The sequence below is a fragment of the Amblyraja radiata genome, chromosome 7 (assembly GCF_010909765.2).
Source record: "Amblyraja radiata isolate CabotCenter1 chromosome 7, sAmbRad1.1.pri, whole genome shotgun sequence".
In the NCBI taxonomy this organism is placed as follows: Eukaryota; Metazoa; Chordata; class Chondrichthyes; order Rajiformes; family Rajidae; genus Amblyraja; species Amblyraja radiata.
Window position 1 is genome coordinate 28101384 of NC_045962.1, and position 24840 is coordinate 28126223.

The 24840-nt window shown below is 41.2% G+C and overlaps 1 protein-coding gene across 3 annotated transcripts in view; it reads right to left on the bottom strand.

Moving 5' to 3' along the window:
• metap1d (methionyl aminopeptidase type 1D, mitochondrial) overlaps positions 1 to 24840 on the bottom strand; it is a 140966-nt gene that overhangs the window by 53171 nt on the left and 62955 nt on the right. For all 3 annotated transcript variants that reach the window (XM_033023954.1, XM_033023955.1, XM_033023956.1), the window contains exons 5-6: positions 23596 to 23638; positions 22169 to 22332 (exon numbers count right to left, since the gene is read on the bottom strand). In XM_033023954.1, the coding sequence (XP_032879845.1) occupies positions 22169 to 22332; positions 23596 to 23638 (207 nt within the window). The remainder of the gene's footprint in view (positions 1 to 22168; positions 22333 to 23595; positions 23639 to 24840) is intronic.

Below are 24840 nucleotides of genomic sequence, written 5' to 3' on the forward strand. Positions count from 1 at the left end.
AGTCTATATTGGTGACTTTCACTTCCTTCTGTCTATACCAACCACCACAACCCCACCACACTCCCAACCCTTTGACAGCATTCATATATATAACGCTACATGGGGCTTCTGCCTTGAGAGTAGGTCTGGCACTTTGCAGGATGCTGATGCGGGAAACTGTGGCTAACATTTGAAAATATTCAAAAACTATTAAAAGTACCAAGGTTTTCTGGGCAGATTAACCAGTCTAAGTGAAGGAGAACTATGATATCTTTGTACTCTATCACCAAGTTTCACGAGGAGTCCTTTAGGAGATCACACTGGCACAGAGGGCAGCATTGTTAGGGTGACATATGGTGCTGTCTGTGTGGAATTTGCACATTGTCTCTCTGACTGCATGGGTTATTTCCATGTGCTCCAGTTTCCTGACATTCCAAGACATGTTGATAGGTTGATTTGCCATTAGGAACTGTCCCTAATGTAGATGCTTGGCAAGAGACTTGGTGAGACCTGTGAGAGAGAGTAGCTCTCAGGGAGATAAATGGGGGAATGGACTGGCTTGGACTCAATGGGCTAAATGGCTTCCTTCTGTATCAAATGTAAATTTTTTTTAAAGCAATGCAGAGGGGAGTAAATGCTGGACAACTTGTACTAGTAAAATCAAAACTCAAGTGAGTGCCTGTGCATATACACATATCCTAAAATATATAGCATATTCCAACTTTGATGGCGCTTATACAAACAAATGCCTCAAGTTTTATGTGTAACTGATAGCTTTTCTCTGAAAAATATGGGCCACTATTTTGTCAATTTTGACAAAAGGATAAATCAGTCCAACTTGTATATGTTCTCCTATAAAAAGGGAATGATAAAGCGAAGTAATGCTATTTTGATCTACAGTGGCTGCCAATGAAATTAAAATGTAATGTTAATCCTCTAATCATGTCAGTATATAAAATACTGTCGATATCATACTTTTTGAAGTTAGTAGATAGCAATTAATCATAACATAATCTCTTATTCCATAGCTGTTTCTTAACAGTTACATAAATTATTTGTCCAAGCAGTCTAAATCGGCCAATGTTTTTCTTAAAATTTCCCCTGTAGAATATGGAATCCTAATCAGAAGTAAGCAAATATGGGATCAGTAGATTAAGGGCAACTCACATTACTGCAACAGAATTTGTTGCTATCAGTTTGTGGGAGGAAAATACACTTTGAATAGACTCCTCCATAGACTAGAATAGTTACGAGTATAATTTAAGATCATTCAGCCCATCAGATCAATGGAAGCCCACTACAGAACAACAGCAACAGATTTATATAATTGACTGTGACTAATTACCAATGAACTGGAAATTGCTCATTTTCTAGACTGACCTGACAATGTTGGATGAGCTTTAAATTTAACAATTAATCCAAATTAAATTGCCCAAACTTTAACCTACATTCCATTCCTGGGACATGGAATAATAAGCTGATGTAAAAATAAGATGATGGCCTGGATCTTGCAGTCATCGGAATTACTCAAAGAGTTACCTTGACGAAAATGCCAGTGGGATTGCCTGCAGCATTGTTGCATTGCACAGATAAAAATAAATCTCTAACATAAGTGCTGACAACAAAAATCCATAGTAAATAGAGTTTAAAGCCAAATATTTCCCTCAAATTTTGCCTGAACAGCATTAATACTCATTAAATATGAACATATGTAGGAATAAATTAATTAGCAGGAGTAAGCCTGCCCACATTTTAAATAATCTAACTGGAACCTTAAATGCACAAACCAGTCTACCTGCGATAAACCTTTCATCGCCTTGCTAATCAAGTCTCTGCCTCAAATATATTCAAAGGCTCCGTTCCTCAAAGGGTGATGGAAGCAGAGTTTCAAGGATTCACAACACTGAGAGAAAAAAATGTGGTTTCAACAATGTCCCATATAATTGGAGCAGATTCCTCTACTTTTATATTAATTTCCCTTTAAATAAATAATTTCATTCAGTTAGTATTCCTTATTCCTTGTAGCAGCTTCATACTACTCTTTTTATTCCAATTCATGCATTAGGCCAAGCAATTCCCAGTTTGTTTCTGAGAAATGCCAATACATTTAAAATTTTAAAGTAACAACCTGTTGAAAACAGCCTTGGAATGACTGAAAATTAATAAGCCACATGAAATATATTTAAATCAATGAGTTATCATCGGAGTCTGTTACAACTGCACTCTTCTATTAAAATCAACAGAAAAACATTCACTGCATCTCCTGAGACATGGCATATAATTTGTGGAACAGTTATCTCTCAAGGTTGTGGGCAAATTCATATTCCCTTGTTGAACTATGTTGAGTTCTGTGTCAGAGTGCAGCCCATGGGATAGTTGCAATTTGCCAACAAATCCTTTCAGACCTGCATCAGAATATGCACATGTCAGAAACCTGAAGTTGCTGTATGTTTTATGTAGTGACAAGGAACAACAAAGGTTTCACTGTTATTGCTCTCACAACATTGGGATTAAAGTAATTACATTGTATTGTATTATTGCTATGTACTGAGATACAATACAAAGCTTTATTTGCCTGCTTTCTAGTCAAATTAAATACTATATATGAATACAATCCAGCCATACACAAAATCTACATGTGATGCAAAAAGTAAAATACCAGAGCGCACAATGTGTATTATAACATTACAGCGTTACAGTTACAAAGAAAGTGCAGATTTATTTTAAATACAAGGTCCAAAATGAGGTAGGTTGGAAGGTCAGAACTACACCTTAATTTATGGGAGGACTGTTCCGTCGTCTGATAACAGTGAGGAAGAGGTTGTTCCTGAGTATGGTGATATGTGCTTTCAAGCTTTTGTATCTTCTGCCCGATGGGAGAGGGAAGATGAGAGGTGAAAATAGACCTTTATTAAGCTAGCTGTTTTCCCCAGGCAGCATGAAGTTTATAGCAAGTCGACGGGGGGAGTGGAAGGGAGGGGCGGGAGTGTGGCTGGTTTGTGTGATGGTTGTGTGATGACCTGGACTATATAAGATATTCTCAGCATGTGCTTGTGGTCTTGGGCAGAACTGTTGCCAAACTAAACTGTGCTCCATTCTGATAGTATGCTTGTAAGGTGTATATGTGGAAGTTGGTAGGGCCCATTGGAGACATGCTCAACTTCCTTCGTCTTCTAAAGAAGTAGAAGCATTGGTGTTCTTTCTTGGTCGAAGCTTTAATGTAATTGTTTCAGGACAAATTGTTGGTGATACCTACGTGTACCTCGCTTCCTGAAGTCAATAACTAACTCCTTCATCTTGCTGACATTGAGGTTGGTGTCTTGTTAGCTCAACAGAAAAACATCTTGCATTTAATAGAACTGTAAAATGCACCAAAATATGTTTGACAAGTGCTATTGATACAATGACATTATAAAATGGGATACTGGATACCGTATGAGATTAAATCTTACAAAAGGAATTTAGGGATTTCTGTAGAAATTTGAAAAACAGGAACACTAGGGTTGTAACCCCGGGATTACTCCCCATGCACCATTTTACTGGTCTCGGGTGAGGAGGCAGACAAAGCAGTCCCTGGTCCTCCAGGTTGGGAGTTGGGCGTGGGGTTAACTACCCCACCCTGGAAAAAAGTGTGAGTTACAGAAACATTGACGAATGAAAACCAAATTACACACTTGGTTGAAGAAGGTGCCCCAGCAATGGGGAACATGACGCTTCCCAGCCAAACCTGCAAGGGCGCTGGGAAGCTGACACACCTACTGAAAAGAGGTCGCCACAGGAACAGCTGGAGAAGAGGTGTCCCGACAGAAATATCAGAGAGTGGGCTCAACTGGGGAGATCTCTAAAGAAACTGCCAACAACCGAGTGAGGTGGAGGACATTTGTCAATGGCCTATGGGGAGCATAGGGCTTAAGAAGAAGAAGAAGAAGAAGAAGAAGAAGACCATTTTACTGAAGATAGAAATAGGAGATAAGACAAATGAATACGCGGCTTAAGTGCTACTGCAGGGGTGAGAGCTTCAAATATCTCGATTATTGATATCTCTTCTGGGGCAGGGATGATCTCTACAAGAACAATTGTTTGCAAACGATATCCTTGCTGGAAGTTTGCTAATGCCATGTGAGAGGGTTTAAACAAGTGTGGCAAGAGGTGGGACTCAGAATGACAACACAGCATGTGATGAAGCTGATTCATATGTAGAAAATAGAGCAGGCAAACCCATTGGGAAGAGTAAGCAGCAACAGAAAGAGAAGCATCAAAGAGCTGGTAGGCATAACTGCATTTACTTAATTCATTGACTCACAGGTAAAACGAATGAGTTGATCACCATGTGGGATTATCAAGTCATTATCAAAAAGAGAAACTCGTTTGAGGGAAGGGCTGCATTTTGTACCTCAACAAATAAGGCATATCAATTTTAGCCGACAGAGCATGGTGCAAAGGAGATGGGGGTTTTGCACTGCTAATCACAAAAAGCATTACAATAGGAAGCTAAACACTCATTACAATAGGAAGCTAAACACTCAGGGAAGACATCCTGGAGAGGTCATCCTGGGAGGATAGGGAGAAATTCATAAAATGCATTAAAAATGCCTTGAAGCAGAATGTGCGGAGTCATAGTACGGAGGGGGATGTACTTGGTCTTATATTGGGGAATGAGGGCTGACAAGAGATTGAAGTGTGAAGGAATTCAGTGACCATCGTTCAGTAAGCTACAAAATTGTGCATGAAAAAGGATATATATAGGAAGGAACTACAGATGCTGATTTACACTAAAAATAGACACAAAATGCTGGAGTAACAGTGGGACAGGCAGCATATATGGATAGAAGGAATGGGTGATGTTTCGGTACGAGACCAACCTCCAGACTGGGAATCAGGGTAGAGGGAAACTAGAAATATGGAAGGATTTCAAAGAGAATATAAGATGAAAACAACAGATCAAAGCAGACACAAAATGCTGGAGTAACTCAGCGGGACAGGCGGCATCTCTGACTAACAGATCAAAGCAGACGATGATCAAGGAAATGTAGAATGATTCATTGTTGGCTGAGGGGAAGGTGACAAGGAAGCATACAACCAGTAAAATTAATCAGGACAGTGAAACTAGTCGGAGAACTCGGGTGGGTTTGGGACGGAGAGAGATGGAAAGCAAGGGTTACTTGAAGTTAGAGAAATCAATATTCATACCGCTGGGTTGTAAGCTTCCCAAGCAAAATATGAAGTGCATTTCCCCCAATTTGCATTTGGCCTCAATCTGACGATGCAGGAGGCCACTGAGGCCATCGCTCAGTCCCCCTACGCTTACGTCACCTTCCGGTAGCTAAAAATGTTAACTCCCCCTCCCATTATCGCTCAGTCCGCTTAGGCATGTGCGATCTCCTGGTTGATAAACACTTTAACTCCCCCTCCCATTCACCGTCTCCATTACAGGAGATAGACTATCGACTGACCTATTATAAACCTACTGACTCCCACAGGTATCTAGACTGCATTTCTTCCCACCCTGCTTCCTGCAGACTCTATCCCTATCCCTGTCCCACTTACGTGTCCTTGGCACGCTAGTTACGCGACCTCGTGGTCGCGTTGAGCCGCGACGGTCCCGCGAAGGTCGCACGCAATTTCATGCGCCCGCACAGCCGTCTGGAACGCGTGATGTCATTTGAAGAAAAGGAATGGGTGATGTTTCGGGTCGAGACCCTTCTTCAGTCTGAAAGAAGGGTCTTGACCCGAAACATCATCCATTCCTTCTCTCCAGAGATGCTGCCGGTCCAGCATTTTGTGTCTATCTTCAATTTTCTTGGCCTCGCTCTGGGAGTAGATGTGGGGGCGGATCCGGACCGCAACGGCCGTGAGCCCCAGGGCGAGCTCGGCGATCGCTTGCCTGCTTCTGCTGCTGTTGGAGGTGAGACGTTGCGTCGCGCCAGGGTCTTGGGCCTGTCCCACTTTGGCCGTCAGTTCCGCGACAGGCCGTTGGTGCGCGAAGATTTCATTCGCTACAAAAAATTCGGAGCCCGGCGCGATGTCGTGCACAACTACATACCCCTCCACGCTTCTCAGTGGGACCGGCCCCGCGCGGCCACGGTAATTTGCATGCCCAGGACACGTAAGTGGGACAGGCCCTTTACTCCCAATTCCTCCGTCAATGCTGTATCTGCGCCCAAGATGAGGTGTTCCATACCAGGACATCCGAGATGTCCTCATTCTTTAGGGAAGGGGGGTTCCCTCTACCATCATAGATGAGGCCCTCATAAGGGTCTCCTCAGTATCCCGCAACTCCGCACTTGTTCTCCTTCCCCGTCGTAACAGTTACAAAGTCCCCCTAGTCCTCACTTTTCACGCAACCAACCATCGCCTACAGCACATAATCCTCTGACATTTTCGCCGCCTCCAACCAGATCCCACCACCAGCCATATCTTTCCATCTCCACCCCTTTCCACTTTCTGCAAAGACCATTCCCTCTGCAACTCCCTGGTTAACTCATCCCTTCCCACCTAAACCACCCCTTCCCTTCAAATCTCCTCCCTCTTACCATAAAAGCTTTTTGGATACCACTACACTGAGGAACAGACACTGGCTATCAACCAATCCATACTTCTCATAATTTTATATAACTCTATCATGTCACCTCTCAACCTCCTTTGCTCCAGGGAAAACAGACCCAGCCTATTCAATCCCTTCTATGACTCAAACATGCCACTTTCGACAACATCCTTGTTAATAGTTTCTGCACCCTTTCTAGCTTAATCACATTATTTATTTGGTGAGAACTGCACACACATAGGCGGTTTAACCAATATTTTATAGAACTCTAACAGGACACCCCAACTCTTATATTCAGTACTTATGCTGATGAAGACTTGCATGCTATGCAGCTTCCTCACCACCCTATCTAGTTGTGTTGCCACTTTAAGGGAACTATGTATTTGTACTCCAAGTTCTTTCTGTTCAACAAACTTGCAGGAACTGTGCAATCGATTGTACATGCCCTGCGCTGCTTTAACTTTCGAAAATGCGTCACTTCACACTAGTCTGAGTCAAATTCCATCTCGATTCTCTTGCTCACTTTCCCTATTGATCCAAATCCCATTGTATCTTTAGACAACCTTCACCACTGTCCACAAATGTTGGTGTCACCTGCATACTTACAACTCATGCCACCTATATTATCATCTGAAACATCTATGCAACAAACGACAAAGGACCCAGCACAAATCCCTGCAGCACACTACTGGTCGCAGACCTGTATTCTAAATGTCAGGCTGGCGTTTAGTAAGGTTTTTGGCCTGGTCCTGAAGAGTAGGCTGATCATAGTTAAGGAACATGGGATCAGAGCTGCACTGGACCTTTTCTACCACTTTTCTATCTTTTCTAAATCGATCTGTCTAAATTGATCTCAGGAGACAAACCGTCCACAACATTTACCATATACCGACTCCTGCAGCTTCCTTGACTACACCTCTTCCCACTCTATCTCTTGTAAAGATGGCATCCCTTTCTCCCAGTTTCCCCGTCTTTACCACATCTGAACTATCCTTTTTTCAAGAAACATGTCCTCCACTTTTACTGTGGTTGATCCAAGCCCTCTCTCATATTTCCTATTTCTCAGACATCTATTCTCAACCCATTTACCTCCAGTCAGAACAGAGAAAGAGTTCCTCAAGTCTTCACCTTTCACCTCACTTGTCTTCACAACCAGCACATCATCCTTCGTTATTTCTGCCAGCTGCAATGAGAACCAACATCTTTTCCTCCCTGCACATTTTCACCCTCCTTTCAAGTCCTTTCAGAAAAGTGAAAAAATTACTGGTATTTCCTACCTGCATCTGTTGCCCCTGATGTGGCCTTCTGTACATCAGCAAGATCAAGCACACAGGCCAGGTTACTGATTTGCAGAGCACCTGAGCAATGACCACCCCAAGCTCACAGATGTATGTCACTTCAATTCACCTTTTGTTGCTCACTCTGACCTATCCATCCTCAACCTTCTCCACTGTCAGAGTGAGGCAAAACAATACTAGAAGAATAACAACTCTGCATGGGTAGTCTACAACCCAGTGGTACGAGCATTGAATTTTCCTTTGGTGTGTTTCCCCCCACCCTCCTTCTGATCCTCACCAGTCCTCCCATTTGCGTCCCCTTTCCCAAAGCAGCTTCCACCCCAGCACCCATTTTCATCCATCTCTGCTTCCTATTTCCATCCATCTACTTCACACACAATTCACCCATTTTTTAAACGACAATGTTTTTATTAAATCTCAAAATAAAACCTTTTTGGATATTAATTTTATACCAAATATTTATGCAAAAGAATATTAGAACAAGAAAAATGTTGGAGTAACTCAGCGGGTCAGGCAGCACCTCTGAAGAAAAGGAATAGGTGATGTTTTGGGAGACTGAGAGTCCATTCAGCTCTTATTCCCTCTGCCATTCAGTAAGAACATAGAATATATTTAATCTCTGTGCCATTTTCATGTCCCACATCCATAGTCCTTGGTTTAATATCCAATTAAAAAAAACATAGCCTAATATAAATTCTTCTTCTTAGGCAATTCTAATGAATAAAGGATTCATCAGGTTCTGGTTCACTTGTAAGTGGTTTGATTTCTTTGATATTATCTGATGAGCTCCCAATTGTTTGCAGAAAGCATTGCAGCATGATCGACACATGGTCCTAGGAGGCCCTAGGTCACTGGAACTCTCCTTCATGCTCAAGGGAAGTTCCCGCATACTCGCGGCCTCAATTTGGTCGCGGACAATTTTTCAGCATGGGTCTTTTGAACTCGTAGTGCAGTGGAGTGGGGTCGCTAGGCAGTCGAGGTAGCCGTTGGCAATCTCCTTTGCTGACTGAGCATTTTAATTGGCTCATTGGAGTTTTCAGAACCAAGGAACAGCGACCAGTAATGTTAAATGCCCGCTACTTTATTATGTTGTCTGGCTTCTTAAACGTGTCTCCACTCCATCTCCCCCACTTCTCTCACCCTCTCTCCTCCTCTCTCCTCTTCCCCCCCTCCGCATTTCTAAAGGACTTACCGTACATTGTGCGAGCCGTCTTTTACCTTCCTGTTCACGCGGTTGTGAATTTCAGACAGCGCTCCCCGCTTTCCCTGGCCCCCACCTTTGCGATGTGTGTTTGTGTGTGTGTGTGTGTGTGTGTGTGTGTGTGCGCGTGTGTTGACGGTCGATCCAGCTCGCGGTTTCATCGCTGACGGTCGATCCAGTTTGAGGTTTTTCAGGCGAGTGCCCTCGAGCTTGAAGGTCGAAGATAGTCGCTGAAAAGTCGCGCTAGTGGGACAGGCCCTTAACTCTCCTTCATGCTCGAGGGAAGTTCCCACATACTTGCGGCCTCAGTTTGGTCAAGGAAAATTTTCCAGCATGCTGAAAATTTTTCCCTGAGTAAAAATTGGTCGGCATGGTTATTTTGAACTCGTAGTGCAGTGGAGTGGGGTCGCTATGTAGTTATAGGCAGTCGAGGGCAGCCATAGGCAATCTCCTTTGCTGACCGGGTATTTTAATTGGCTCATTGGAGTTTTCAGAACCAAGGAAAACCGACCGGTAATGTTAAATGGCCGCTAAACCCGCACATTCTGCGAGCCGTCTTTTACCATCCTGTTCACGCGGCTCGCGATTTCATCGCTGACGGTCGATCCAGCTCGAGGTTTTTCAGGCGAGTGCCCTCGAGATTGAAGGTCAAAGACAGTCGCTGAAAAGTCGCGTTAGTGGGACAGGCCCTTAAGTGATGCAGAAATGAATGGTTATTTCCTTGCTCTTTTCAATGATCATTGATTAGTCTCTCAGCAAATCGACAAACAACATGTTTGCAACATGATGAGAAGAAAGTACTGATTTGATCACAAAATGTAATAAAGCAGCATACTTTCAAATGCAGTTCTTTCCGTGTTATCTTAAATCTCTATATACATTGCAAGCATGATCTCAGTCCTTTGGATCTAGAAATCACAATTTTTTTCAATATATCACTAAGAATTCAAAGAGTCCAATTTCATTTGTAAGATGTTGCAATGTTTGTTTAAAGAGAACAGAAGTTATTAGTGGTCATCTTAGTTATAGAAAGGGGAGGTATATAAATCTTCAGGAAATTTGTTGAATATTTAAAGTGAATTATAATTTGCTAAGAACTCCATGAGGTAGTTGGCAATGTTCTGCGTATGAGACACATCAAAGCGATTAGGATTCAGAGGAACAATTGCTAATTAGTTAACTGAGAATGGGGAAATAGGTTGTGAAAAGAAAGCAGGAATGATTGAAAATAGTACTGTGTGGGTGATGGGTGGAACTCTGTAAAAATCCTGAATGTTTAAAAGCTTGATAATTGACGTGAAGAAGGATGCCTTTAGCATAATAATATATATTTTTGAGAACTTCTAGCAGTACAAATATGTGTTTAGTTTTAGACAGAATCAATAGCATTTGCAGTGATCTGACCAGATTAAATGGATAGGGCGAAGAAAAATAGATAGATTTTTACAGTGAATTGCTACAAAGTAGATATTTTGGAGCAAGAAATATTTTGACACAATGAATGAGTACTATTTCATATAAATCTCCGAGCACCTGTTATTTCCTGGAAATCTCCCATCCAAGCATTAACGCAGCATGTTCAGCTTTTAAAGTCAGGTATAAAAGGCTGGTTTGTGGCTGGTAGCATCAGTGTCAAGCAAGAGTAGATGCTGTTTCTCACCTATTTACTGAATTCCATCAGTGCATTTATAATCATCTTAAATACATTTGGTAACAATACCCTATCTAGATTTTTCTTGAACCCCATTTAAGGTCTTCGTTTCAACATCCAAACCAGGAATACATTACTCAATTATTAAGAACAATTTTTGTTCAAAAAATGCACTTCTTCCCTGTTTTTCTGTCATCAGATTTTTCATAATTTTAAATTATATTCACTCTTTGACTTCTGTATAAAGTTTATATCTTAATCTTCCCTTTTCTGTATCCAAGTGATTACTGAATATTCTGGTAAGCAGGAGTACAGATGTGAACACAAAGCCACATATAGTTTTAAAATGAGTGTCAGAGGTACTTTCATCCTAATTTCCTGCTTGCAAAGTAATGTAAGAATATTTCCAAATGGTTTTACAGATTTGTCCGCTAAATCCCCAAGATCTCTCTCCTGCTCCGATATACCAATTACATTTCCAATTAACAGCTAATCCACAAGAAATGCTCTCAAATCTGAGGTACATTTCATTGATTTTAATTCTGTCATATTTCTCTTCCCTGCACTTTTGATTCTGCTGTGTGGGGATGTTTTATGTTGGACTCTATTGTGTGTTGTGTTCTTTATTTTATTGTATGGCTGTATGCAGGAATAGGCCCTTGACCTAAATGTCTATGCCACACATTATGGCAGGTTAAACTAATCTTCTCTGCCTGTACATGATCAATATTCCTCCATTTCCTGCATATACAGTGCCCTCCATAATGTTTGGGACAAAGACCCATCATTTAATTATTTGCTTCTGTACTCCACAATTTGAGATTTGTAATAGAAGAAATCACATGTGATTAAAGTGCATATTGTCAGATTTTAATAAAGGCCATTTATATACATTTTGGTTTCACCATGTAGAAATTACAGCAGTGTTTATACATAATCCCCCCATTTCAGGGCACCATCATGTTTGGGACACAGCAAAGTAATGTAAATGAAAGTAGTCAGGTTTAGTATTTTGTTGCATATCTTTTGCATGCAATGACTGCTTGAAGTCTGCGCTTCATGGACATCACCAGTTGCTGGGTGTCTTCTCTGGCGATGCTCTGTCAGCCCTGTATTATAGCCATCTTTAGCTTATGCTCGTTTTGGGGGCTAGTACCCTTCAGTTTTCTCTTCAGCATATAAAAGGCATGCTCAATTGGGGTTAGACCGTCGATTGACTTGGCCACTGAAGAATTAACCATTTTTTAGCTTTGAAAAACTCCTTTGTTGCTGAAGTAGTATGTTTGGAATCATTGTATTGCTGTAGAATGAACCGCCGGCCAATGAGTTTTGAGGCATTAGTTTGAACTGGATGTGTTTATACACTTGTGTCTATTTTTTCAGGATGTGTCTATACACTTCAGAGTTCATTATGCCACTACCATCAGCAGTTGTATCATCAATGAAGCCAAGTGAGCCAGTACCTTCAGCAGCCATACATGCCCAGACCATAACAGCCCCACCATTGATGAAGTGGGTATGCTTTGGATCTTGGGCAGTTCCTTCTCTCCTCTATACTTTGCTCATGCCATCACTCTGATATACCGTAATTCCCGGCAATGAAGACGCACCTGCGTCAAAGACGCACCCCCAATTTAAGTTGCTAAATTTTGAGAAAAGGATGGCAGGACACGATCAAGGGATGTTGCCGTCCAGGGGTCGGCAACAGTGCCTGCGAGCCCTGGGACTGACTGCAGTTCCCACGTCGCCTGCGAGCCCCGGGACTAGCTGCAGCTCACAGGTCGAGGGAGAGGGAGAGGGAGAGGGAGAGGGAGAGGGAGAGGGAGAGGGAGAGGGAGAGGGAGAGGGAGAGGGAGAGGGGGGGAGAGGGAGAGGTCGCGGGAGGGGGGAGAGTGAGAGGGAGAGGGAGAGAGCGGTTCCACTGTCCGGTCCCGTCAGCCACTCGCAGCCACCCGAGCTACTTCCCTCCCCGGCCACAATGCGGTAGCTCCGAGCCCGGAGCACCGCAGCAACGGTGAGTGAGTGAGTTGCTGGCATGATCCCCGACCCCTTCCTTCTCAACGCTTCTGCCCTCCCAGCAAATTTACTCCTGGCGGCCCAGCCAATTTGTGGAGCCCAGGCTATGTTGACCGGGCCAGACTCCCCACACGCTGTGAAAGGAACTTTCCCCCCCTCCCCAGCGGCGCTGTCCTTTTACAGCCGCTTCCCACTTTACAGCCGCTTCCCATCAGCTGACATCAATGAGGGGTAGACTTGGCAATCACTCAATACAGCAACATCGTTCTTGATGTTGCTGTACTGAGGGGTAGCCATGTCTAACTTTCTTGGCTAACAACCTAACCTTCGGCCTCCAAGACGCAGGTAAATTTTCGTGCCTTATTTTTGGGTAAAAAATAGCGTCTTCATTGCTGGGAAATACGGTAAGTTAATCTTCGTCTCATCTGTCCACAAGACCTTTTTCCAGAACTATGGTTACTCTTTTAAGTACTTCTTGGCAAACTGTAACCTGGCCATCCTATTTTTGCGGCTAACCAGTGGTTTGCATCTTGCAATGTAGGCTCTGTATTTCTGTTCATGAAGTCTTCTGCGGACGGTGGTCATTGACAGGTCCACGCCTGACCTGACTCCTGAAGAATGTTTCTGATCTGTCGGACAGGTGTTTTTCTTAATTATAGAGAGAAATCCTCTGTCATCAGCTGTGGAGGTCTTCCTTGGCCTGCCAGTCCCTTTGGGATTAGTAAGATCACCAGTGCTCTCTTTCTTCTGAATGATGTTCCAAACAGTTGATTTTGGTCAGCCTAAGGTTTGGCTGATGTCTCTAACAATTTTATTCTTGTTTCTCACTCATAATAGGTTCTTTGACTTTCATTGGCACAACTTTGGTCCTCACGTTGATAAACAGCAATAAAAGTTTCCAAAGGTGATGGAAAGACTGGAGGAAAGACTAGGTGCTGAGAGCTCTCTTATACCTGCATTAAGGAGGCATTTAAACACACCTGAGCAATTACAAACACCTGTGAAGACATGTGTCCCAAACATTATGGTGCCCTGAAATGGAGGGACTTTGTATAAACACTGCTGTAATTTCTACATGGTGAAACCAAAATGTTTAAAAAGGGCCTTTATTAAAATCTGATAATGTACATTTTAACCACATGTGATTTTTTCTATTACAAATCCCAAATTGTGGAGTACAGAGGTAAATAAATTAATGATGGGTCTTTGTTCCAAACATTATGGAGGGCACTGTACATGAGCATATCTAAAAGTTTCTTATGTCACTATTGGATCCGTTTCTATCATTCTAAGCAGTATGTTGCAGGCACCCACCATTCCATGTGTAATAAAAAGGCATTGCACATCTCCTTTAAACTTTCCTTCTTCCTCAGTAAAGCTGTGCCTTGTTTGAGGCGTACCGTGGCCCGATCCCCGAACTCTACCTCCGCTACATTGACGACTGCATTGGTGCGACCTCCTGCACCCATGCAGAACTCACTGATTTCATCCATTTCACCACTAACTTCCACCCGGCATTCAAATTCACCTGGACCATTTCCAACATCTCTCTACCGTTTCTAGATTTCACCATCTCCATCGCAGGTAACAGACCACTGACCAACATCTACTACAAGCCCACTGACTCCCATGGCTATCTGGATTACACTTCTTCCCACCCTTCTTCCTGTAAGGACTCTATCCCCTACTCCCAATTCCTCCGACTACGTCGCATCTGCACCCAGGATGAGGTATTCTAAACCAGGGCATCGTAGATGTCCTCATTCTTTAGGGAACGGGGGTTCTCCATCTACTATAGATGAGGATCTTACCAGGGTCTCCTCTATATCCCGCAGCTCCGCTCTCACTCCCCATCCCCCCACTCGTAACAAGGACAGAGTTCCCCTTGTCCTCACCTTCCACCCTATCAGCTATCACATACAACATATAAATCCCACCACTGGCCACATAAATATTCAATTCAATCTTCCCATCTCTTCCCCTTTCTGCTTTCCGCGGAGACAGTTCCCATGTAACTCCCTGGTCAATTCGTCCCTTCCCACCCAAACCACCTCCTCCCCTAACAGCCAAGAAGAAAAGAAAAAAACAATAGTTAAGATACATGTAGTAAGTCAATTACTCAGGGATTGGTTATGAAGGCATTTGGATGGGCAAGGTCTGATCAGGGATAGTCAGCATGGTTTTGTATGTGGGAGGTCGTGTCTCACAAATCTGATTGATTTTTTTGAAGACAAGACCAAAAAGGTCGATGAGGTGAGAGCTGTAGATGTTGTGTACATGGATTTCAGTAAGATAAGGTTCCGCATGGTAGGCTGCTCTGGAAGGTTAGATCACATGGGATCCAATAGAGAGCTGAATGGATAGCAAATTGGCTCCATGGAAGGAAGCAGAGGGTGATGGTGGAAGGTTGTTTCTCAGACTGGAGGCCTGACTAGTGGTGTGCCTCAGGGCTCGGTGCTGGGCCCATACCTGTTTATCATCTACATCAATGATTTGGATGAGAACATACAGGGCAAGATTAGCAAGTTTGCTGATGATACAAAAGTGAGTGGTTTTGCGGACAATGAAGATGATTGTGAAAGATTGCAGCAGGATCTGGATCGATTGGCCAGGTGGGCGGAGGAATGGTTGATTTAATACAGAGAAGTGTGAGGTGTTGCATTTTGGGATGTCGGATAAGGGCAGGACCTACACAGTAAATGGTAGGCCTCTGAGTAGTGTTGTAGAGCAGAGGGATCTAGGAGTACAGGTGCATGGTTCCCTGAAGGTCGAGTCGCAAGTAGATAAGGTGGCCAAAAATACTTTTGGCATTTTGGCCTTCATCAGTCAGAGTATTGAGTTTAGAAGTTGGGAGGTCATGTTGCAGTTGTATAAGACGTTAGTGGGTCCGCACTTAGAATATTGTGTACAGTTCAGGGCACCATGTTATCTGAAAGAAATTGTCAAGCTTGAAATGGTTCAGAAGTTATTTACGAGGATGTTGCCAGGACTAGAGGGTGTGAGCTATAGGGAGAGGTTGAGTAGGCTGGGTCTCTATTCCATGGAGCGCAGGAGGATGAGGGGGATCTTATAGAGGTGTACAATATCATGAAAGGAATAGATCGGGTAGATGCACAGAGTCTCTTGCCCAGAGTAGGGGAATCGAGGACCAGAGGACATAGGTTCAAGGTGAAGGGGAAAAGATTTAATAGGAATCCGAGGGGTAACTTTATCACACAAAGGGTGGTGAGTGTGTGGAACAAGCTGCCAGAGGAGGTTGAGGAGGCTGGGACTATCCCATCATTTAAGAGACAGTTAGACAGGTACTTGGATAGGATAGATTTGGAGGGATATGGACCAAGCGCAGGCAAGTGGAACTAATGTAACAGGGACATTATCGGCCAGTGTGGGCAAGTTGGGCCGAAGGGCCTTTTTCCACAATGTATCACTCTATGACTCTATGACACATTCATACCACTGCAATGAATCTAACTGGATGTAAGAAACCTCTAGAATAGGTTTGGCTAAGTAGTAAGTAAACAACATAACAAATACTTAATCTGTAGCGGACTGGTTACTCTCTCTAAATATAGCTTACAGTTGTTACATACCCCAGCAACCGCGGGAGATGTAACACCTGTCCCTATACCTCCGCCCTTGCCTCAATCCAAGGACGCCTGCAGTCCTTCCAGGTTCACGTGCACCTTCTTTAACCTCATCTACTGCATCGGTGTTCCTGATGTGGCCTCCTTCATATCGGCGAAATCAAGTGTAGACTCCACAACCATTTTACCAAATACTTGCACTCAGTCCATCAAGGCCTACCAGATCTAACCATTTTAACTGACCTTTCTGTGCTGGATCTCCTCCATTGCCAGAGTGAGGCTAACGCAAACTGGAGGAACAGCACCTCATATTCCGCTTGGGTAGTTTACAACCCAATGGTATGAACATTGAATTATCCAATTTTAGATAACCTCTGACAAAGAGTTGAGGCATTCTGTGTATCATATTATCAGAGAAATAAACTGAGCATTTTTCAGCATTAAAAAATGTCAGAATTCCAAGCAGGAAATGTATTCTGTGTGGGAAGTGTAAGAATAGTGGGGTAAACAGATGCCCTGCAATATGGGGCTCAATATGGCATTACTAATAATCATCATCAAAATTGACAGTTAATGATATTTCTGTCATATGCTTAGAATCTTTCTGCTAGGCATTTGAAATTCATAGCAACCGAGGATGTTTGTTTTATTATGACCAAGATGTCTGAGCACATTAGAGATTGTGAGAAATAAGATGTGTGTGATCATTCTCATTTGAATATGTCCATCCTGAAATGCACAAACAATTTTGTTATCCACTGTAAACAAATCATAGCAAATGATAAAAGCATAAAATAGGGTTAGTCCCAAATTGGAAAATCTAGAACTAAAATGACTATGAAATGTTATGGTTTCGGCCCGAAACGTCGCCTATTTCCTTCGCTCCATAGATGCTGCTGCACCCGCTGAGTTTCCCCAGCAATTCTGTGTACCTTCGATATTCCAGCATCTGCAGTTCCCTTTTGAACACATGAAATGTTATCTGATTGATCACATTTTGCAACCAAAGAAAGAATGTGCAACTTCCCCTTAACAGTAAAATAATACGCTTACTCTAAATTACATGTTTCCGTGCTGTCCAGCTATATGGCTACATGCATGTGATTAGTTGCATCTCACTGCATTTACATCAATGTGAGATGAACTGCATTCTCTTGATAGACAGTACAACAATTCATACCAGATCATTGGCACAGTAAGCCTCATTAAAGTGTGAGTAATCTGTTTGGAAATTGGAGTAAAGGCTGAAGAAACTGAAGCTTGCATCAACAGGTCAGTGGAGTACTGAGAGTAGAAAGAGAGTGAGTTTTCCATAATGTCTCTAAAGCAGCATGTGGATGAGGCAGCCAAAGAGTAAAGGGAGCGCAGAAGCATGAAAAAGAACACAACATTTCAACGAGTTGGATGTTCAAATTTTCAACAGCTGAAAGACTGAATGTCGGTGTTAGGTAACTCACAACAAAAAAAATCACTTGCACCACTTGAAAAATAGCACTACCAAAACAGAATAACAACTCTTAAGGGCCTGTACCACGAGCATGCGACTCCATGCGGCAATTTTGGTCGCTTGAGCCGTACGGCTCGCGGGGCCGGTCCCACTTCGATCGCCGGAGCCGTATGGAGTTGTGCGGAGCTGGTCCCGACATTGCGTGGGGCTCCGAAAAATTGACCGTGTTCAGATATTCCGCGCGGCAACGCCCTGCCGGCCCGCAGCCGCCTCTACGCCGTGCGCACCGCCCCGATGCCGTACATCACGCGCGAACCTCCCGCGGACTTCGCTCGAACTTCATGTCACTCGCTCGACCTCCGCGTGGCCCCCGCTTCTGGTTTGGTCGCACTTGCCGCATGCAGTCACATGCTCGTGGGACAGGCCCTTTACCTTCCAGAATTTAAAAAAATTGTGTTTTACTCCCCTATTTTGCCATGCTCCATTTTGTCTTCTCACTCCATTTCTTAACTGATATTTTTTTCTTTCTACAGCAACAGCTGCACGCTGACTTCAAGAAAACCTGCTCATTCCCACTCCAGAGAACCTGCTCTTTCCCACTCCCCATTGCCTTAGTCCAACAAATGCCAAGCTATGACTATAAAAATATTTAATCTCCTTCATAAAGTAAACATTAAGTTTACACATTCACAGTGAAGAGGTGCGAGATGGAAATTGATAGTTAGATTTGTTTGGTTATGTCTGACAAGGACACAGTACCACAATGAAAGTGCAGTGTTTTGGGTAATGCCAAAGTTTACATTAATGGAGAATCTGGTTCAATGAAAGAATGGCTTGAAAGTTTTGTAAAAATGGCAGTACAGGTATTTTGCATGAGTAAGAGTAAAATTAAAGTCCTACACTTGCGCACTGCAGATCATTATTATCATCCCAATTATGCTTCAACAATAGGGCACAAATGTCTATAATTTTCCTGCAGTTTCAGACCAAGTTCTCATTGATTCCATTGCTCCTGAATGTCGTTGAATGTTTGACAAAGTCAGAGACACTTGCAAACAATTAATAGAAACAAAGTGTTGGAGTCAGTGGGGCAGACAGCATCTCTGGAGAAAAAGGATGGGTGAAGTTTCTTGTGACTGAAGAGGGTCACCGATCCTTTTTCTCCACATTTGCTGTCTGACCCGCTGAGTTACTCCAGCACTTTGTATCCATCTTTGGTATAACCAGCATCTGCAGTTTGTTGTTTCTGCAGACAATTAAGGTCTTCAACAATTCAGAGTGAATGCATTTCTATGGGATCTGTGATCAATAAGGCCCTGCAATCCTCAGGACTTTGGCAATCAGGTAGGAGTGAACTTTCCTGAAGTTAATGCTGGGTGCTTTAGACTTTATATTAGATTTTACAGATACAGCTAAACAGGCTCTTCGGCCCATCGAGTCCACGCCGACCAGTAATCACCTGGGCACTAGTTCCATCTTATACACAAGGACAATTTACAATTTACAGCAGCCAACTAACCTACAAATCTGTACGTCTTTGGAGTGTGAGAGGAAACCGGAGCACCGAGAGGAAACCCACGCGGTCACACCGACAACATACAAACTCCATACAGACAGCACCTGTGGTCAGGATTGAACCCGGGTCTCTGGTACTGTAAGTCAGCAACTCTACAGCTGCGCCGCTGAGCCGCTGCTTCAAGGTAAGAACATATTTAACGGGTCAGAGAGTGGTAACAGCCAAACAACTCTGGGTAAAATTTTGGATTATTATATTATTTTCCAATACCCAATAAAAAAGACACAAATAAAAATACAAATACCTACCTGAAACACTGATATGAATGTGACCTTAATTGCCAAAGGGTTTATAAAAAATATGACAGTACATCTCTATATATAATAGCTTTAAAGTTTATATGTAATAGAGTAAAATATGTTTAAAAAGCTCACTTGTTTTTCTCCACTTTATCATATTAATTAAAATAAATTGCAATAATAATTCTGTAACCTTTTCCAAAAGTATTAACAAGGACAAAATCATCTAGAAAGCTATAATAATCGCTAGAAAGTCAGTACCCAGCAGTTTTAATTTTTGTTCATTTTTTTCCTTCTTGAATAAATCAGTACCATGTATTATTGCAGAAGGGCAACACCACAAACAACCCAAGTGAAAACAAAGATTTACAAAAAAATACTACGGCATATTTCACATTTCAATTGTAGAATCAAATGCATTTTCTCCCAATAGAAAATTAACATACTTTCAAAGGAGGCACCTTGAAACCGAATAGGAGCCAACAGCAGTTTGAGGGTATCTGAATGTGGTATATGCTGCTTTATGGTAAAGAGTTAACTTGTAGATAAAAAGGGAAGGCATCCAGCAGCCACTTGAATGTGAGATTTTTTTTGTTCTCCTTTATGCATACCGAGCTATCCATTATTAGTACTAATGATGGAAAATTGTAGTGTTGATACAAATCTTTTTTTAAAGCAATGGGCGGGAGCTCCATTTGTTAGTAAGTTCTTTGTGACTGAAAACCGTGGATTGTACATCTACACTGCAGAAAAGGCTGGATGCTCTTTCCATAGCACAGTTAATTACTCCTACTGTGACCTTGCTGATCTGCAATGTTCCCCCTGCATCTCATCTGCACGCCTGGTTCTCTGTGCGCTTGGTGTCAGAGAATATGAAAAACCATATAATGAAAGCAGTTTCACGATGGAAAAAAAGGCTACTGGAGTTGCACTTGGTACAAAGGAGGTTCAATTATATGAGTAATTGTGATAATTTAGTCCATTCATGTACCCTTACTTGAACAAGAATGAGACTCACAAAAGAAAATTACTTTAACAAGAAAGTAGAGCGAGGGGGGAATAAAGATAGGAGGAAAGAGAGAGGGGAGGGGGGTGGTGATGAAGAGAGAGAAAAAAGATGGAACAAGAAAATAGATATACAGAGGGAAGGAGAAGCAGGCACAGTACAACAGAGATGTGATAAAAGCTGACGTGCAGCTGTGTTACACAATTATATTCAATTTTTTTTAAGCAATTGATGAATGCAACTACTGCAAATGTGCCTCAGTTAGCTATCATTTGTTGTTCCGTGACAGGAAAAGGATAATTACCTCTCAAAGTGAATCAAAAGACTGACATGCCCTTTAGACACAGTCATGAATGCAGAGCTCAACAGAATGCTTGAATAAGAATTCTGAACGTTTTTTTCCCTTTATTACTGAGCAAATTTTGTTAGATATAATGTACGAACACCACCAGCAGATGCATTAAACCCTGGGAGTTCAAAGACACCAAGTAGCTTTATCTTTTAACTCGTGCAGTCTGGAAAATTAAATGACATTTGCAATTCATTTCTATTTCAACCAAGAATAGTTTTTAGACTAAATTTATTTCATCCCAAGACCAATATTATCCAACTGCTTTGGTGGCAGATTAAATTTTAATAACTGTAATAATGTAGTTTCAATGTATGCTCCCAAAACCAATATAAGACATTCATTTGCAACAGCATGGAATTCCCAATCATACTGGTGTCTGAATGAATGAAAATCAATTAGTAATATTGATTACTAATTGATTACAAAAAAAACATGGCTTCTGTGAATTTCCTGGTGTTTCAAGATTGGAGAGATGTTGTCCACAACATAAAAAGCAGAGATTATATAACATTTAAATGGGCATAGATAAGTTAGATAATCAGTGTCTGTTTCTCATGGTAGGGGTGTTTAAAACCCAAGGGCATAGGTGTAAGGTAAAAGGAAGAAAGTTTAAAGGGGATCTTAGGAGTAAATATTTCACACAAAGAGTAGTTGGTATCTGGAGTGAGCCACTAGAGGAGAAGACAGGAACAGTAAAAACGTTTAAAAGGCATCAGGGCAGGTACTTGAATGAAAGGCATGGAAGAATATAGAATTGATGCAGCCAAGTGGGATAAGTATAGATAGGTTTGATGGTTGGCAGAGGTACAGTGGCCCGAATGTACTGTTTCTATGCTGTACAACTCTATGACTCTAAGTCTGCTTGAAATAATTTCCAATCTTGATAGTTTTTAAACCATGATCTTTGCTGGTCTTTATTAAGAATGTTGGCACCCGTTTTATATGCAAATGTTATATATTTTATAGGCTTTATTTAACTTTATTATTCAGCAGTTACTTTTTCAAACATGATTTGGTATAAAGCAAAGTCCAGAAAAGCAAATAGTGAAAATAACCACTTAGTGTAAGATATCTACTCTGGTTAGACATACTTTTTTTATTCACCCTAGATAATATCCTTTCCTCAGAGAATAACATTACTGTCTGTCAGTTCAAATACTTCTTGCAGATAGAAATAATGACCAAAGTCATAAAACACACTATCAACTTTATTCCACACCACCAATGACCTTAGTCCCATTAGATTTCCCCTTTGCCTGTCAGTATAGGACTTACCTGATTGTGTTTCCAATTACATTCAGTGGTGCTCCTGGCCTGCAAACAGCAATTGCTTCATTTCTGCACCTTCTGGCAACCTTCACGAGCTTTTGCCCAGATTTATCCACATTTCCAACCAGAAATGTTTCAGAAGTGTCACCATGGTATCCATTATAATATACCTATTCAACCAAAGATTAAAATAGAGCAAAAATAAATTCCCATTAATGCTATCTATTCAATTGTTATTTAAGGTACTAAAATTGATTACAATTCCAGAAATAATGTTCAAGAGACACCTTCAAAGATTGATATGGTAGGTTACGCAAGGGAGAGAAAAGCAAAGTACATTATTCCTTAGCTTTCTTTCCTTTTTCCCCACCAATTCATGAACCTATATATTTAGATATCAATCTAAATATTTATCATCAGTTCTCTATTTACAAAGCTTTACATGGTATCACTGAATGAGAAATGTTGAAAGTTACACAATCAGTTAGTCCTTTTGCATATTTTTATTTGTTACGTTATATTCTCATAGTCATTTTATTATTTACATTCTCAAATTAAGTGCTTCCATGTTAGATATTTGTGTCTTCGATATTCGAAAGGAATCAATTTATTTTCATTGTGAAAAAATAAGCACACGTATGTTTGTATAGGCATTGCATTCACGTTATTTTAGAAAATCATAAAATAATTTTATACCAGGTTTAAGATTAAAAAAAGCTGAAGTTAGTTAACAGGACGGATTTAATATTACCATCTAAGTGCCTAGCCAAAAGAAACATGCAATATAGAAGAGAGCGAAGTTTAAAAAACAAGCAGGATTTTTTTTCCCCCATGTCCGCACAACAGATAATTTTAATTGCATTACATTTGGAGCAGGATACCTCAATCAAGGCTTTAATAGATGTGAAAGATATTGGTAGCAATAGTATTGCAATCCTAGGAGAATGACATATGCAGCCCATTGCTGTCACTGAAGCCTATAATGACAGAGTATGATAATCACAGACCCCACTCAAAATCAGCAGGAAGAGGAAGATCTGACTGTAGAGTGAAGGAAAAATGCCAGGCTTTTACACATTAGCTCATCTCCCACATCCATTCAAAGAAGACTCCCAACACTGCAGTGCTCAGCATTACTGCATAGTGGATCAATAACTATTATACCTTATGAAGGGGATAACATAGCAGGATTGAGATAACATAGCTTCTACCTTGCATCAATCATGGTGCCTGTAAATTACACACAAACCTTCCTGCAAATTTGGTTGAATAAGTAAAAAAGGAAGGGGAAGGAAGCTGCTGTTTTCTTTGCCTACAAATAATTTATATGACCGTTTGCACATTCATATTCCCAATCTAAATTTCTTTTCTGTTATCGCTGGGAATCAAACTGTTGATAAAATGTTTTTATTATTCTAAGATGAAATACTTACTGTGACATCAATGTTGATAATATCTCCATTATGAAGAGGTCGGCTGGAAAGAAAAAATATATAAGAGGGACATTTTATTAATCAGCATTATAGAGTAATTAGATTGATAAGAGTGGATTAGAATGGCCCAACAATTATTTGCAACTACCTTACATTAAACTGCTAATTCAATAGAAGTGTTAGCAATGTAGTAAATTGTACACTACCTAAAACAATCCAAACTGGGGGCAACTTTTGGTACTTCATTAAAATAATACTTTTTGTAAGGCATGGCTCTACATCCATTATGCTTGGGGCATTCTGTTCCATGAGAGCCATCTGAGCATGCCATTCAAACATGAAAATATAATCCGAGCAAAATAAACACATTTTATCAACAGTGCACTGAAATTTAAGAAAATATTAGGACTACTGAAAAAAACGAGATAAAATATTAAAGATGTCTATGCTTTTTCATCCTAATGCATGGTTAAAAGATGAAAGGGTCAATATCAAATTAAACACTACTTTATAAAACATCGCTCATCACGAAAATTCAGGGTCCTTATCACTTATCACAATACATTTCTGACAAAGTAGGAACTATCAATGTTTATATTATATTCTGTGTTGCTTAATGACAAAACATTGAGTAAAATTCTAATTATGTGTTTCCTTCACTCTAGCTGCACATGGTCCTGATGAGTCCATTGAACATCTAATTTACATATATTAAACTCAAATAATGCTCCCAAAACTGAAAAATTTTGAATCTGAAATGAGGCAAACAGTTTGTTAGCCATATGACTACATTTTCTATTCCATTCTTGCAATGGCGATGCAATAACTGGGCCTATATTTCCACTTTTTTTATTTAACATTATATACGAACAAGGAAGATTTAAATGTTACCAGGAAATCAACCTTTCCGTGATGGACTGTTTAAAACAAACGGGTGATTAAGAAATCTGCGTTAGAGGAGTCACACCTCAAAGTTTCTCAGAATATCATTTCTGTCATGTTATTGATATGGTTTTTTTATGTCATGAAAGTAAACAGATTTAACTATAAGGATGAATTTCTTAGACAGAAGGTGGTAAATCCGTGGAATTCATTGGCCCAGGCGGCTGTGGAGTCATTGGGTATTTTTAAAGCGGAGATTGATAGGCTCTTGATTAATGAGCATTAAAGGTAATAGGAAGAAAGCACGAGAATGGGGTTGATAGGGAAATTAGATCAGCCATGATCAAATGGTGGAGCAGTCTC